General features: G+C 40.7%; 1 protein-coding gene across 2 annotated transcripts in view; it reads right to left on the reverse strand.

The window, feature by feature from the left end:
- The window catches only part of nav1b (neuron navigator 1b), a 51,260-nt gene extending 48,177 nt beyond the window's left edge, over positions 1-3,083 (reverse strand). For both annotated transcript variants that reach the window (XM_070958457.1, XM_070958456.1), the window contains exons 1-2: positions 2,302-3,083; positions 1,986-2,074 (exon numbers count right to left, since the gene is read on the reverse strand). In XM_070958457.1, coding sequence (XP_070814558.1) covers positions 1,986-2,074; positions 2,302-3,083 — 871 coding nt within the window. The remainder of the gene's footprint in view (positions 1-1,985; positions 2,075-2,301) is intronic.
- Between the last annotated feature and the right edge of the window lie 12,065 nt (positions 3,084-15,148).

Here is a 15,148-nt window from a genome sequence, read left to right on the forward strand (position 1 = left end):
TAATTTAGGCTAGCAATCTAGGTTTTGAACATCAAACTACTGCTTCAGACACTTCTACCGTTTAACTGCTTTACTATGAATTACTGTAACTGCTGTATTGCTCGCACTGTCTCCACTAATATTGGATGGGTTGAAAATTTGTTCAAATCTCCTAACGTTCCCTCGAGCGCCACCATGTGTTTGAGGTTTTGGTTAAAGTGTCACCATCTGCAGGTCAAAATGTGCAGTTCTCACAATTTATGACCAAATGCCTGCAAAACACATGGCATTCCCCTCACCTTGAGCTGCACTTTGTGTTTAATTATCAGATGTTAGCATGATTACACGCTAAACTAAGATGGTGAACATTAAAACATTATACCTGCTAAACATCAGCATGTTAGCATTGTCAATGTGAGCATGCTAGCTTAGTGATTTTAGCATTTAGCTCACAGCACCGCTGTGTCTACAGACGGGTTCGCTGAGCCGCTAGCATGACTGTAGACTCTTATTTATCTTTAAAGCTTTTATTTAATTAGCTGAAAAGATGAACAACAGTGTGTTTGATTTTCAATGGATGCATTTCACTTACTTTTTTCAGGTTTGGGAGGAACTTCTTTCTCCAGCAGTGAGTAAGAGTAACAGCTACCAAGCTCTTGATGTGAAGTCACACAACAAACATGTTTAAGTATTAATTCTGTTTTGTGGTCACAGCTATTACCCCTGAGGCCATAGTGCTTGCTTGCTTGCTTAAATCAATATCACTTACAGTGTTTAAATTACATCTTTAAACATGCAAATCTCCCCCTTGTTATAATTAATTGATTGAATTGCTGTGGTAGTTACTACTAACGGTGAACTGCCTTCTTTCAGCAAGATATTCAGAGTTCCTTAAAATAATGAAATATTGACCATGCAAACAGTGTGTGTGTGTCTCTAAGCAACAAGATGTGTGAGGTACAGAGTTGTCGCAGGCATCAGAACAAACACAACTTTTAATGTTTAACTCTGACAGATGACGTAAACATCATCATGATGGCACACCGGAGACACAAACACATTTACGAAACAGCGCTGTGTTGACGGCGCTGTGTGATTTGAGAGACGTGCTCGCTGCCAGAAATCTGTGTTTTCCCACATAAAGAAAGAAGTGAAGTGCTTCAGGAAATCCTGATGCATATAACAGGTGGTACATGCAGTATGAGGCTTTCGTTGCGAGTTGGCAGCAGCTCTGGTGAGAACAACTGCCACGCTGAACAGAGTCCAGTGTCAACATTCAGCCACATTAAAGCTTGGGTGTTACAGGATGCAATATAACACAATTGGAAAAACAGGATTTTGCATAAGTAACAGGTTGAACTCTGTGAACTGAGTGAAAAAGTTTCTTTTTGCTTGATTTAAGTAACTTGTTCTGGCATAATGACACTGCAGAGGGAGGACGAGTACTGCTAAAGGACGAACGTTGAATTCAATTATTAATTGACAAAGTGATTAAACTTTATAGACTGCCTTCTCTTTGACTTTAAGATCCAGATGATAACCTTCAGATATCACGTAGTTTTATCGCTGAGCATCAGTCTTTCCTTTAAAATGTTTGTATGACTCCTCATCACAGGCTGCATATGTCTGAGCTGTGGACACTTCTTATTTATACGTGATTGTAATTTTTGAAAGATTTTATGCCTTAATTGGAAAGCTGATGGTAGAGATATGATAGGAAAAGGGATGGGGAATCTGCCATAGCCTTAAGAGCATTGAGCTCTTGATGATTTTTGCCTTTCATATTTGAATAATATCTAGAGGCTTGAAGAAAATTTATTCAATGTTTCACAAGAAAGAAAGGAATTTTACAGAAAAGTCTAAGAGTCTAGAAAGATGTTTTTTTCTTTCCTTTCGTATCCAGTCAATCTTCCTGTGACCCCTTTAGGAACCACTGCTTTCGAGCATCAGGTGCGTCTGTATTCCCAGGTTGAAAAGATCAGTGGGAGGAGACTCAAGACACTCACCTAGATCGTCACAGCAGACCTCCATGGAGTCAGAGGAACAGTCACTAAGATCATCAAGGGAAGCATCGGGGTCCTGGTGGACCTGAAACCTGCAGGAACAGAAGATAAACACATTTTAATGGACTAAGAAATGAAGTAGAAATAGATTAAGTGCTACTAAAAAAAGGAAAGTGCTCTTTTTAAAACATAGACAAGGATTTATAAGAGACAGCACGAGTTGCCCTAAAACGTTTTGATGTGTCTCTCGACATTTATTAAAAATAAACTAATGTCTGTCTGTGTCTTCCCATCTTAAAAGGTGAAACACTGCCCTCACCTGAACCTGAAGGGAGCAACAGCGGCCATGTTGACTTTCCCTGGCTCACTCCCTCTGCGTGGCATGTTGAATGCTCCATGAGAAGCCTTTGATTTGTTGCTGGACGCCTCTCGTTCGGAAGCTCGAAGGTCCTGGTTGGGGATGTTCCTCACCTCTCTTTGGTTGTTGCCCATTCCAGCCGAAGACAGCGCTGGTATCTCATTCCCATTTGCTCCTTTCGTGTAGAGCAGACGTCCTCTTCCGTGGCCTAACTGGACATTAGAGAGCCGGCACAAGGCGTCGTTGTCAGCCGCATTGTCCACACTCCTCAGGCGGTATTTTCCAAAGGTCCAGTTTTTGTTGGTGGTTCGTCGCAGCTGGAGGTCTCGCAGAGCCTTGTGGGTCAGCGTGCTGGTGCGGAGGTCCAGCGTGTCTTTAGAGCGTGGGACTTCTCTCTTTGGTATCTGAGGGCTGCTGTATGCAGAGCACGTTCCATCGCTTCGCTCTGTAGCTGCTGGGCTTCGGTGATAATACACGCCAGCTTTTTGTTGCAGCAGGTGGTTCTTTAAAGCTGCACCTTTCAGCAGCTCGGCAGCACCCACAGACACAGAGGATGAGGAATAGGAAGGCTGTCTTTTGGCGGCGTGCTGATACTGCGCTGTGGGATTGGGGAGGCCACCATATTGTGGTTTGGGATCCATCTTGGAGAGAGGCAACATGCTTCGAGGTAAAGGCAGACTGGAGCTGACACCTGCGTCGCTCTGGCTCTGAGATATGACTTTAATATTCACGCCACCGCTCATGGTTGGTGAGAGTCACTGGACCAAGATCTGGGAGAGAAAGGAAGAAATTCAAAGCTGGAACAAAATTCAAAAGCAGTTCATGCATTGAGTAACTGCACATCATTAAACCAGACAGGCAGCGTTTCAACCCTCGTCATCAGGCTAATGGTCAACATGACAGCGGGGAAAGTACAGCCTATAGAGTACGGGTGCAAAAGTGATGACTTGACGGCAATGTAATGATGAACCTATCAGGCATTTCAGTCTGATGCTTTCAACAGAACACTCGAGATGCATTTTCAAAAACCCAAGTGGTTGCAAAGTCAATTATCATAGAAATCACCAAAATATACAAAACCGCACAAAGATGCCAAACAGCAGGAAAATAAGTGGCTCAGTCCAAAGGTAACAAAATCCACCTAAGAGCACCTCTAAAACTCAGCAATTAACACATTATATCTTGTTTCTTTAATCCCTACAATTAGCTGTTTTACTGGCCGTTATGTGCCAAACTATTTCTCGGTGGAGATTAGCTTCCTGGAGTCTCTGCTGGTTCAAGCTGTTGTGCAAAGCTAAGCTAAGATAACCAGCTGCAGGCAATAACTTCATTTTCAGCATTCATTTACGACTTTTCACCTAACTATTATAACAAAAGTAAATAAGTGTATTTTCCAAAGTCGAAACAATGAAATAGCCAACATGCCTGTTGTGTGCAGGCCTATAAAGCTTTTGTTAATGGAAGGCTGTGGCAATCCATCCTTCCCGGATAATGTATCATGGATAAAAAGCCTTCGTTTAAGATTAATACTGTAAAAAAAATACTGTGAAACAGCTGCGCATTCCAGGGCAGAAGAAGAAGTTTCCAACCACAGAGGTACTGAGTAGAAAAGAAGAAAGAGGAAAAGATGGTTTGAGGGAAAGGACCATCATGCCATTACGTATCAATTACAGCATCAAAGCAGGCTTCAGGTCCGAGATCCAGATTAGTCACCAGTTCAAATTCCTCATCTGAGAGAAAAATTAAGATCAAGAAAGAGAGGGAAACTTCACATAAAATGCTGTTTAGGTGACTTTCAGTTGCAGTATCAAGTGAGGAAGTAAAGCAGTCGATGGACGGCAAAAAGAATCAAAGGTTAAATAAGGATTAAAAAGAACTAAATCTTTCTCAGGAACAATCAATCGAAATTATGTTGCATTTAAAACGATTAAAAATGATCCAACAGCACAACACAAAATCAATCAAAGCATCAGCTGCATCTAAAAAGACACCATATGCTTTAACAGCTTTGCCTAATGTATTCCTGGTCCTGTAGCCACAGCCTCCTGTGTGAGACGCGCCGTGAAAGCCGGTGACAGACTGACACCACTTGGCACATCCAGCAGGAGAACGGCTCCTTTCAGGCCATGCCAACTCCGGCTGTCCCCACCCCGGCCCTGCAGACAGCACCTCTCCCTCCAAAGATATAACGGTGGGGGCTTCATCACACCCCCTACTCCATTTACCCCCATCCCTCCATCTAAACGCACGGTGACTGATGGAGACTATTTATTAATGTTTACAGGACTGTGCACTAAAATCTCTGAAGACACATAACAAATCGTACTCCTCAAACCATTTTACATTCTTATATTATCTGTGTATGAAGCCCTGACCAACTGATTAATCAGTCGCACTAAAATTTAATCTGCGACTATCATTTGAGTCATTTTTCAGTCTCTTCATCTTAGATGTGCGTGCATTTGCTGCCTTTCTCTGTTGTAAATTCAACACTGTTGGCTTTTGGACCGGGCACTTTGTTGAGATAACTTATAATGTGCAGATTAATGGATATAAAAATCTTTAGTTGCAGCCCTGCTGTTAGATTCATGTAAAGGCAACAGAAGAATAACGTTAAATACACAAAGAGTTATTAAGTGGATATGTTCCAGGCTCTGCTGTGTACTATAATGATAATAAAGTTATGAATTACCATCTGTTTGCACTGACAAAAATTGTTTAATAAACCATGAAATACAGTGAATTAGCAAATTTGTCTAAATGACAAAGATGTTACTTAAGCCAGCAATGTCGTTTTTGTTTGCAAAAACTACTGTTACAAGGTCAGCTCTTTATAGGACAATAATATTAGGTCTACGTCTATCTAGTCTGATCATGTGACGAGTTTTTCAAGTCCAGAAACGAGCACAAGGATTGAATGTGTCACATTCAGGAAATGACGTCTTACATTCAAGGCAGTAGGGCTGAAACCAAAGAACCAACATTAATAAAGAAATATTTTCCAAATATTGATACACATGCAAAGTCACATAAACATATCAATAGGTAATTTGTACATTTTTTATATATAATCTAAGTGGGATCATTACAATTGCAGAAGTTAGTAAAATGATAATATTTATCCACATTTTGATGCTATTCCACAGAGTTAATGTTGAACGATAAATCATGCCATATAAATTCAAAATGTTCTGTAAATCTGAATTTACAGAGCAAAATGAGATCGGATGTGTTCGTCTTACCTGTGCAAACAAAAAGCTCCAACACTATTGAATCCTCCGCACAGAGACAACAGGGCGTGAACAGCATGATGCAGACTAACTTGACTAACACAGACGAGCTACACTTAACAGTATAATGCAGCTTACAGTAATACAATTTAGACCCACGTGCTGCTTTAAAGTGAGCGGGGGCCAATCAGTGCTGGACGACAACAAGCTGCAGCGAGAAAACTGGAAGGAAACTACATGTCTTCAAATCCACACACACACACACAAACACACACACTGGTGTCGCTCACATTTACCCCATTATGAGCAGATATATTAATGGCTCATTCTTCGATTTTCTCTGGTGACATCATGCTATGTGTTACCCCGGGGCTCATGTTTCTGTGACAGTCTGAATGAGACTTTGAGCTCCTTTCTAACATGCCAGCCTTTCAACATGCCATCATCAAAGCATCCAGCCAGCGGTACGAGGAGCTAAAACTGCCCCGGTCTCCCAAACCTATAATCAGCCTGAGGGCCAGACTAAAGATACTCATACAGCCCAACAACATGTCGGCGTGGGATCACTTTACCCTGGTGAAGTCTCCAATCTGCAGTGCCAAAGGGTCTGATACTGCGCTCATACGACATCAGAAGAGCCTATTTTCTAAATGCCATAAATCCATGCTGGAGGAAAAAAAGAGGGCTGTCTTAAAATGTAGTTGACCAAATGTGGAAATCATCATCGTCGTTCAGTGAACCGTTTCAGGGCTTACGATGCCGTCTGTAATTACTGTTTTGTTTTGTGTCGCATGTCGTCTTGTGAGGTGTCGCGTTATAAAACAGTGAATGTTTCCTTTCACTTGCAGATATTTTACAGAGTTGAATGCTGCTTCAGTCTCCCCGTGCTCCAGTTTCTCCCCATTTCAGCTGAGCACCGATAGATAATAGAGTTGAACGAGTGCATCATTATCTACATAATTAAATTTTCTCAAGACTGTTGTACTATCTAGTTTTACAAGAGGCCTGATCTAATTTTTATATATAGCACCAAGTCCCAGATTCCTGATTTTCACTGCTTCCTCCTGTGTCCCAGCTTTGTCGGGGCAAACATGGACTGAGGTCAAGTCACGTTGTCTCACAGAATACACACAAAGACACACTCACATGCACAGACGAACATGCCAGTGGACAGATGTGAAGCACGGCTCGTCTTTCATTTGGCTGAAGGCACAGTGTTAGGTGAAACCGTCCAGACTTTGTTTTTCCATTGTTTGTGACAGCTAAAAAGCTACACTTTGTGTTTAAGTTTTCCCTCCAGCGCTGCTGTTTTTCGGCTCTTTAGAATATTTGGACAACAAAGCAGTTGGAAATTTAAAGCTGCAGTTGTTCTTGGGTATACCAAGAAAGGTTTCTGATTTTTTTTAGTCAATCCAGTTAACTTTGATGATAATTTGCAGACAGAGCTGAAAATTAAAGCACAGCCAGAATTTGATTAATCTTGGTAATCTAATCCTTAACATTAAAACATGTGTTGCACAGAGACATTTTAAATAGTGCGGCTCAAGTGATGGCAACATGAATCAGTTCTCCACTTTTATCTCTTCAACTATTGGTTGTAAAGCCATTAAACGTTATACAGACATTCACGGTCCCAGAGGATGGAGCCTATTGGCGCTGCTGATCATCTGACTCTTCATATCATGGCAACAGCAGGTCGACATTTTTGATTTAGAGCAAAATATCTGGTCAACTAATGGGTGGAGTGCCATTAAAGCTTATGATCGCACTGATGTTCCCTCTGGATGACAAGCAATAACTTTGCAGATGCCCTCATTTCTCCTCTCGCTCCATCTTCAGGTCAAAATTTCACTTTGTCCAGAACTTTGGTTTCCAAAGGCTACAAAATTAACAGCATCCCATCAGCCTCAGCTGTACTTACTTAGTGCTAATTAGAAAATGTCAGCATGCCAACAGCCTAAACTATGACAATGAACAGGATAAACATTAAACCTGCTAAACGTCAGCATGTTTGAATTGTCATTGCGAGCGTGTTAGCATGCTGAGGTTAGCGCCTCACAGAGTACAGCCTCACAGAGCCTCTCAGCATGACTGTACACTCTTAGTCTTGCTAATTGTGTCTGGCTTACTGTGACTGTCAAAATAAATTTGAGCAGTTTGATTAGATGGAATATGGCAACCGTCTTTACTTTGTATGTGATTAAAACTGTAATCGCTGACATTCCCCACAAGACAGTGTCACATTTAGTTACTTCTTCTGGTCTAGAAAAAATGTTGCGAGCATCACTGTTGTGTAAAGATCCATTTAGGGAAGAGGACTGTAGCTTAGTTCGGATTATGGTGCAGTGATACTTTATGTGGCATTGGTTAATTCTATGCATTTATCCCTTTGACAAAAATAAACATTAAATCAATAAATCTACAACAGCCAGTTAAAGTTTCCTTTAAAATGCATAAACATTTCTTTGTAGGTAACATTAAATCACCTTTTTTGTTGTTTCACAGAAGCTGTAATGTGTGCAAGCAGCTACACTTTGCAATCAAATGACTATCGCGCTCTTCTTCACCTGATGGTGTGGCAGCAAGCAAAAGGTCAGGCTACATTATGGCCGAAAGTGGATCAATGCGTCACACAATCGGAGCGCAACCACATGTTCTCTGCTGACAAGAATCTGTTTTTCAGAGACATTTTAGAGTTAAAACATCATCTCAGACGGTACAGTTTGCACAGCTACATGTTCCCTGCGATAGAATTACATTTCTTCATAATTGCATTGTCTCTCCAGCATCAATAATTGTAAATGTCTCCCTCCTCATCCATCACACATTGTAATAGAATTGCAGCACACTGCAGCATCACTCCCCTGCAGTGTGCGTGTGTGTGTGTGCGTGTGTGTGTGTGTGTAAGGGCATGTGCATTATGTAAACCATGATTTTCAGTCTTGTCATCAGCTACAAATATGTCACTCATTTTTCGTCAGGTTTGCTGAACACCACTTAGTCAGAGATTACCACAAAAGCATTACATACTGACATATTGTCTTTTCCATTAAAGCCTACTGTACACTTTGTGGCACGCGAGATTAGAGTGGGTGAGTTAATCTGTTGGCCCTTTACAGGGATTTATGCCTTATAAGTCACCGTAAGTGATTAATCATGGTCAGTAATGCCATGACATCATCAACGCCCTGTAATGCGTAAGGCAGCTGTATCCTGCGGTTAAAAACACCAAATGTTAGAAATCATTCAGTCAAACTGATCTTAAAGGGTAAAGTCCACATTGGATCACAGCTGAACTACTTCCTCTATGCTTTGATACGTTCAGGTCTGTATTTATGGACACGCATGTCAAAATGTGGTCATTAAAAACCTGTTGTTGACTCTTTGTTAAGACCCTGAATTTTTCAGATCTGCAGCTGCTGTGCTTAAAGTGCAGGTAATCATAATGCAGCTTGACTGCAGACGCTGATGTAATTGGCCTTACACATTCAATTCTATTACTGCCTCCTTAATTTCAGTGTATCCCACGCAGTGTTTTATAGGACCACCTCACCTATAATAGACCACCTCCACTATAATCATAAAAACTGAATACACTTGTGAGAAATGATAAAACATTAATATTCAGGGGGAGAAAAAGTAAGGGCACTATTCCACACTGCAAACAGTCTCAGATATATTGAATTTCCATCGCTTCCTGTTGAACTTGCTTACAGGCTAAAATGCATCAGGATCCAGGTGGCGAGTCTAATAAACAACAAACATGAAACGATGATTTAAGTTGTAAGAAAGTGAAGCAATTCACACGTATGAATTGCTTTGTATTGCCAATGTTTGAATTTGTTTGTAATGGAAATTCAAAAATGAGACCTTCCCCGACTTTCTTGGATGCCCATAACCAACCAATTTCTATGTAAAGGAGTCAGGACAGTTTTCTGGGAAAATCCAAAGGATATGACGTTATGTGCGCTCCAGACTGGCTTTTCTCTATTCTGCTCGTCTACTGGGCCAACAGTTAGCAACACCTGCCAACATTAGCTTATTAATGTCTTAAAGTCTGCTAATGTCAACAAACGACTGGCATCCACCAACACAAAGCCCAAAGTCAAGCTAACATTACTGCAAAGCATGTGAAATCGCTTATATTGTTATATTGTGGTTTTAGCTAACTAATGTTAGCTAATATTAGCTTGTGTGCTAATGTGGACACATTGCTAGCTAGCTACCATAGCAGAATACAGTCTTTAGTGGGTAGTAGTAGGTAGCAGTATTTTACAAATGGCAAGCTAGTAGTTTCATGGAGCCAATGGTCCAAATAAAATTTAATGACATTACAGACTGTAATGTTACTCTAAATATAGTAATTTGTTTTCAGCATACAGTTGTCATTTTAGCACTCATTCTCGTGTAGGCCTATGTCACGTCTCTGCTTTTTGGCCAGTGCCCAGCATGATCATGTTCACGCCCACAGAGTGCATCAAGCATCAAGCAGACAGTTCACTTGATGACCACTGGTGTCATTAATAATAAGGATTTCCTGAAAGGCTCACATTTTGCTTTCAAATTAGGTCCTGTGTAGCAATATCTGTAAAACATGTCACCTTGTCTGCAAGCTCACCACACTCTCCATTTCCCTTTTTCAAAATAAGAGCACAGTTATTAAAATAAAATTTGATAATTTCCATGTAGCCAATAGCCAATTTTCAATTTCAGTTTCAATGAGGTCAATGAGGCCCTTTCATGTAATAACATCCTAGGTTACAATGCTGCTCTAACATAAATTATTTCTTTTAACCTGAAACAAAAGTAAACATTTCCCCAAAGCATCAGAAAAAAGGCTCAGAAGCAGTACAGGATGTTGTATAGTAAAATCCCTTATGCACACTGAAACAACCTGCCTCTGCAGTTATATGCTGCAGTTATGCAACTGACACAGTTCTCTGAAGTGAACTGAAGCTCATGTAGGAATAAGAGGGCGGTCTACACAGCATATTGCAGCACTCTGATGAGTCAAAGTGTGGGCAGTTGTCTGTGGTGGACCACCACTCTTGAGAAGTGGGTCATTAGAACATGTAGGAGAAGAGAAATGCATCAGAAATACTGAAAACTCTCTAAACTATGCAGCAACACCACCTAAAATAGTGCAAGGATTCAGTTCATGCATAAGCAAATAAAACAAGCTTTTTCACTTTCATCCTTGAGGCACATAAAAAAGACTGCAGTAAGGAAAAATATGTGCAGCTTTGGGTCTCTGAGTCTAGGTCCTATTCTAAACATATGAATGGTGACCTATGGGGTAAACTGCAGTAACCCAAACACTGAATAAATTGAAGTTACAAATTCTCAGATGAATCATAATTAGTTTACTGCAAATTTACAGGTTTTGTCAGCAAAGGTCTAAAATAATTTAGTTTTAAAAGGAACATCGGACATAAAGTTGGTGCTTAAACTGATAAAAACAACAATAAACAGCACACATATTTATGTTGTTTGTCTCTAAGAATCATGCTCTAAGATAAAGCACATGCACCTGGAAAACCTCATTTTAAAAAACGTTAAAATGCCTAAGATATACTTAATTATTGATCACATGCCATGTTTTTCGCTAGTATGTTAAAGGTGAGATGTAAACGACATTTTCAAGATTATTATTTTTAGCATTGCCACCATTATTATTTCAAAAGTGTCTTTAGAAAAGGGATTGTGAAAGCACTGTTCAAAAGTATAAAAACTGATGTTTGGCAGGTTTCCATCTGACACAGTGTGCTGCTGATAAACCCAAATTCCTCCACACACAACACCTGTTCAGTTTGTACAAACACACGCACACACATTTCCTACAATGTCAGAGCCAGGATGACAGAAGCCTTTTCGTCAGTTGCCGCAGTCAAAGTCACAATTCATATGACGGATTGAGCATCTGCTTCTCTCATTCCTGAAAGCTGTCACCACTGTCGGCTCGTTTCAGGAGCCAGCAGAGTAAACAGCACAGGGCTTTTCTTTTTTCAGCGAACACTTGGGGTAAAAATGGAAAATACTGCATGCCAGGGTCTTAAAGCATAACAATATACTGAGCAGACAAGTATGGAGGTTTTCACTCATACTGATGCATCTTCAGCCAGAAGGGGAAGGCTAATTCGTGAAAACTGCCTAAATGGTTGGAGTGAAACCTGCATACATATGGCTCTCAGTGGCACCACTGAGCTCGGTCTTTAACACTGCACAAGCAGAAATGACCAACTGAAATGTTCACCCTCTCCATCTGTCAGTGTCATCCACATCAGACCAAACGCAGACTTTCAGGAAGCACAGGAATCCCAGTTCATTCATTTAAAGTCAGCATTTATCTCAAGTGAAATGCACAGAAAAATGTCTCAGCACATTTCAAAGGCGGCAAAATGAAATCGTTGTCTTACTGATTTCGACTGCTGTATCATCTAAGAGATGCTAACATCCATATCTGGGCTTCAGAGTGTGTGTTCATTTCCTGGAAATTGGTGCGACTCTTTAACTAAAAACAGTCGGCTGTTCAGCTACATACCAACAGCAGAGGACCTTCACTGTGGCAGCCAGATGTTGAACCAAAGTTCACACCATCATCAAAGTGGAGTCAAATCTCAGACATAACATGGCCTATGGTAGCATCCGTGTTCTGTCTCCTGGTTCATCTGTACAGTGTTATCACAAAGAGCCTCCTGTGTTCTTCCATCAATGTCTGGTTTAAACTCAGCTTCTGTTCACCGAGGGGGAAGCCGCTGCTCTCCAGAGACGTGAAGTGGCTGCAACATGTCACTCAACAGCTGACAAGATGTTCACAGTGACATGAATTGTAACCTGAGGACTTAAGAAGACTCAGCTCTCAAGTTCAAGTCAAATGTTTTGTATATTTGACTACACAAAAGCAAGTACTAATCATTATATATTTATTCAAGAAGCCTGCAAATCAAAACACGCAAATTATTTATATATTGTTTCTATTTTTAAGACAACAAGACGAACACCTCACACTGAACTCCGTTACCTCCACCAGGGAGGTTACGTTTCTGTTCGCTTTGTTTGTTTGCTGGTGATTATGTAAAAACCACGGGCCAGATTCGGATGGTGGAAGGGTGCAGCATGGTCCACGGAAGAAGCCATTACATTTGGGAGCAGATCTGAATCATGGGGGCAGATAAATGATTTTTTTTTTTTTACTTTCATTAACATTGCGAGATCCTGCATTTGGCCTTCGCTGAATAAATGCCATACATCTTAAAATCAGGCCATCTAGCCAAGTGGAAATATGATAACTCCACATGACAATCCCCATATATCCAGACATATCCAGTGGTTGCGCTTGCTGATTTGCATATCACAGAACAGTGTGCTATTAGCCTTGGCAGAGGTCTGCGCTCTCCGAGTGCCCTTCTAGTTTGTATTTAAATTGGTGCATTTGTTCTTCCAACAGACAACTGGACCAGGAACAAAAGGTAGTGTGCAGCTCGTCCCTGACATTTTCACCCAAAACCGTTCACGTTTGAGATCCTCGCCTCTGGCAGCCATCACAGGCTCTGCATCACAACAAAGATAAAGCCAGACCTGCGCAATGAGAGCCGTCTTCACCTCATGTCGCGTCTTGTATCTGATCTCTGACACAAACTCTTGTTCCAAACACTTAATATTGTATAACAGCTTTAAGCGGAACGCACAAAATATGTATTAGGCTTTCCAAGGCCGGCACACATGTCATTTTGGGTTAGCCAAGGTGGAACATGTCTGCCACTGGAGCGTGTCTGTGGACTAAACTTTCCAAACCAGACAAACCACACACATATACACACAGAGTTGGATTCAGGACATAGAGACGTGGCATTTACAAGGGACCAAAAATCGCCCTTTGAACATGTCGCTCCTCAGTACTTGAAAAAAATCCCATTATAACATCCTTGTGCATGCATGTGCTATAATATTATAATCACCATAATTATTTTGATCATATGTATAATTTGATGAAAACAGATATGGATTTACTGTGCAGTAGCTCAACCTGACCACAGTGCCTGCAGCGGTGCTTCTTTGAAGGAACGATGAGAAGGAAGTTCGCTTTACATACGCAGAGCTTCTGAAAGTGTCTTGGATGTGATGCAGGCTGTCGAGAGGAGAGAAAATTATGCCCTCAGCAGCATTTTTCACCACCATAATAGATGTTGTCTTACCACAGGACACTATTTCTGTGTTGTTGTACCATAACCCAGAGTGACACTGAAGTTAGAGGAGTTCAAAAGTGCAGCAAGTTGCACACATGATAGATCTGTTTCATTGGTGATGACATCACCCACCATTAGTGGTATTCCCAGAGCCGTGCGTGGACTCCCTAGAATTGAATTACTTTATGGTCTATATTGTGTGCATCAGCGCATGCTGGGGCTGGTTATTGCACTTCAATACTTTCTGGTAGCAACCAGAATGTATCATAGTGAACACTGAAAACTGTACTGTATCTACAGCTGAAATCAAATGCTTAGCCAGATTCCTTTTTCACTGATTTGCTATGTGAAATATCCTGTGGAATATCTGCAAAATGGGCCGGCACAGCATTTGAAGATTCATGGCTGCCAGAGGATGAATGCTAATGATTCCAGAGATCCCCTGACTTTCCATCTAGCAGCACCACACTGCAAAAAATCAGCTCTCAAAGAACAGAAAAACAGCAGTAAAATGGTGGAAATAGTACTTAAAGTAAGCAAAATTATTTGGCAACAGAACAGGAACTTTCATTTATTGGATCTAGTGTTTAAAGTCTATCTTAAAAGCAGTGCAGTAAATCTAAAAACAAGCACATTTGTCTAAAAATTCTGACTTCAACAAAACCGTTGTACTCGTCAGTGTTGATCAAACAGCTTTATAATTCTGTAAATTCTAGTTTAAAGGATTAAATTACTCAGAGCCAGTAGAAGATATAAGATCATATTAAGATAATTTAGGGGAAAAAATAAGTGAAATCCTCAAACATAAAAACTACCTGGTAAGAAGATACTTCTTGTCAGACTAAATTATGAGCATGTTAGCATGAGCATGTTAGCATGCTGACATTAGCATTTAAAGCTAAACTAGCTGTAGACTAATTGTGTTGTTTAAACAGACAATATCTGATTTAAATCATACTTTTGTGAATTTTGAGTGTTATTTTGCTGATGGCAGCTGGAGCAGTCAGTCTTTGTTTTGGTACAGCTGCAGTAATTAATTTTTTGGTCACCTGAGAACAGCGAAACAAGCTGTACACAAAATTTGAACATATTATGCCCCTAATGGGAAACACCTGCTGATTTATATATTAGCAGTAGCTGTGCTTCTGGGCAGCCAATGGAACTAAATCCATGTCTGTCTGCCACTGGGTGCAGGGCAGGTAGGTGCAGCTGTGTCTGAACACACCACTGAGGCTGGTGCTGAAAGTCAGGAAACAATGAGCTGAAAGACACTTAAACGCCCCACAGAATCTGCTTATTCATCACTCTGAACAAACGCATTACATTTGGCATTCGATCAATTTTTAATATGAAAATATTGATTTAGTGCAGACTTTTTTCATTTACAAAGAC

The sequence above is a fragment of the Chaetodon trifascialis genome, chromosome 3, assembly GCF_039877785.1.
Source record: "Chaetodon trifascialis isolate fChaTrf1 chromosome 3, fChaTrf1.hap1, whole genome shotgun sequence".
Classification (NCBI taxonomy): Eukaryota; Metazoa; Chordata; class Actinopteri; order Chaetodontiformes; family Chaetodontidae; genus Chaetodon; species Chaetodon trifascialis.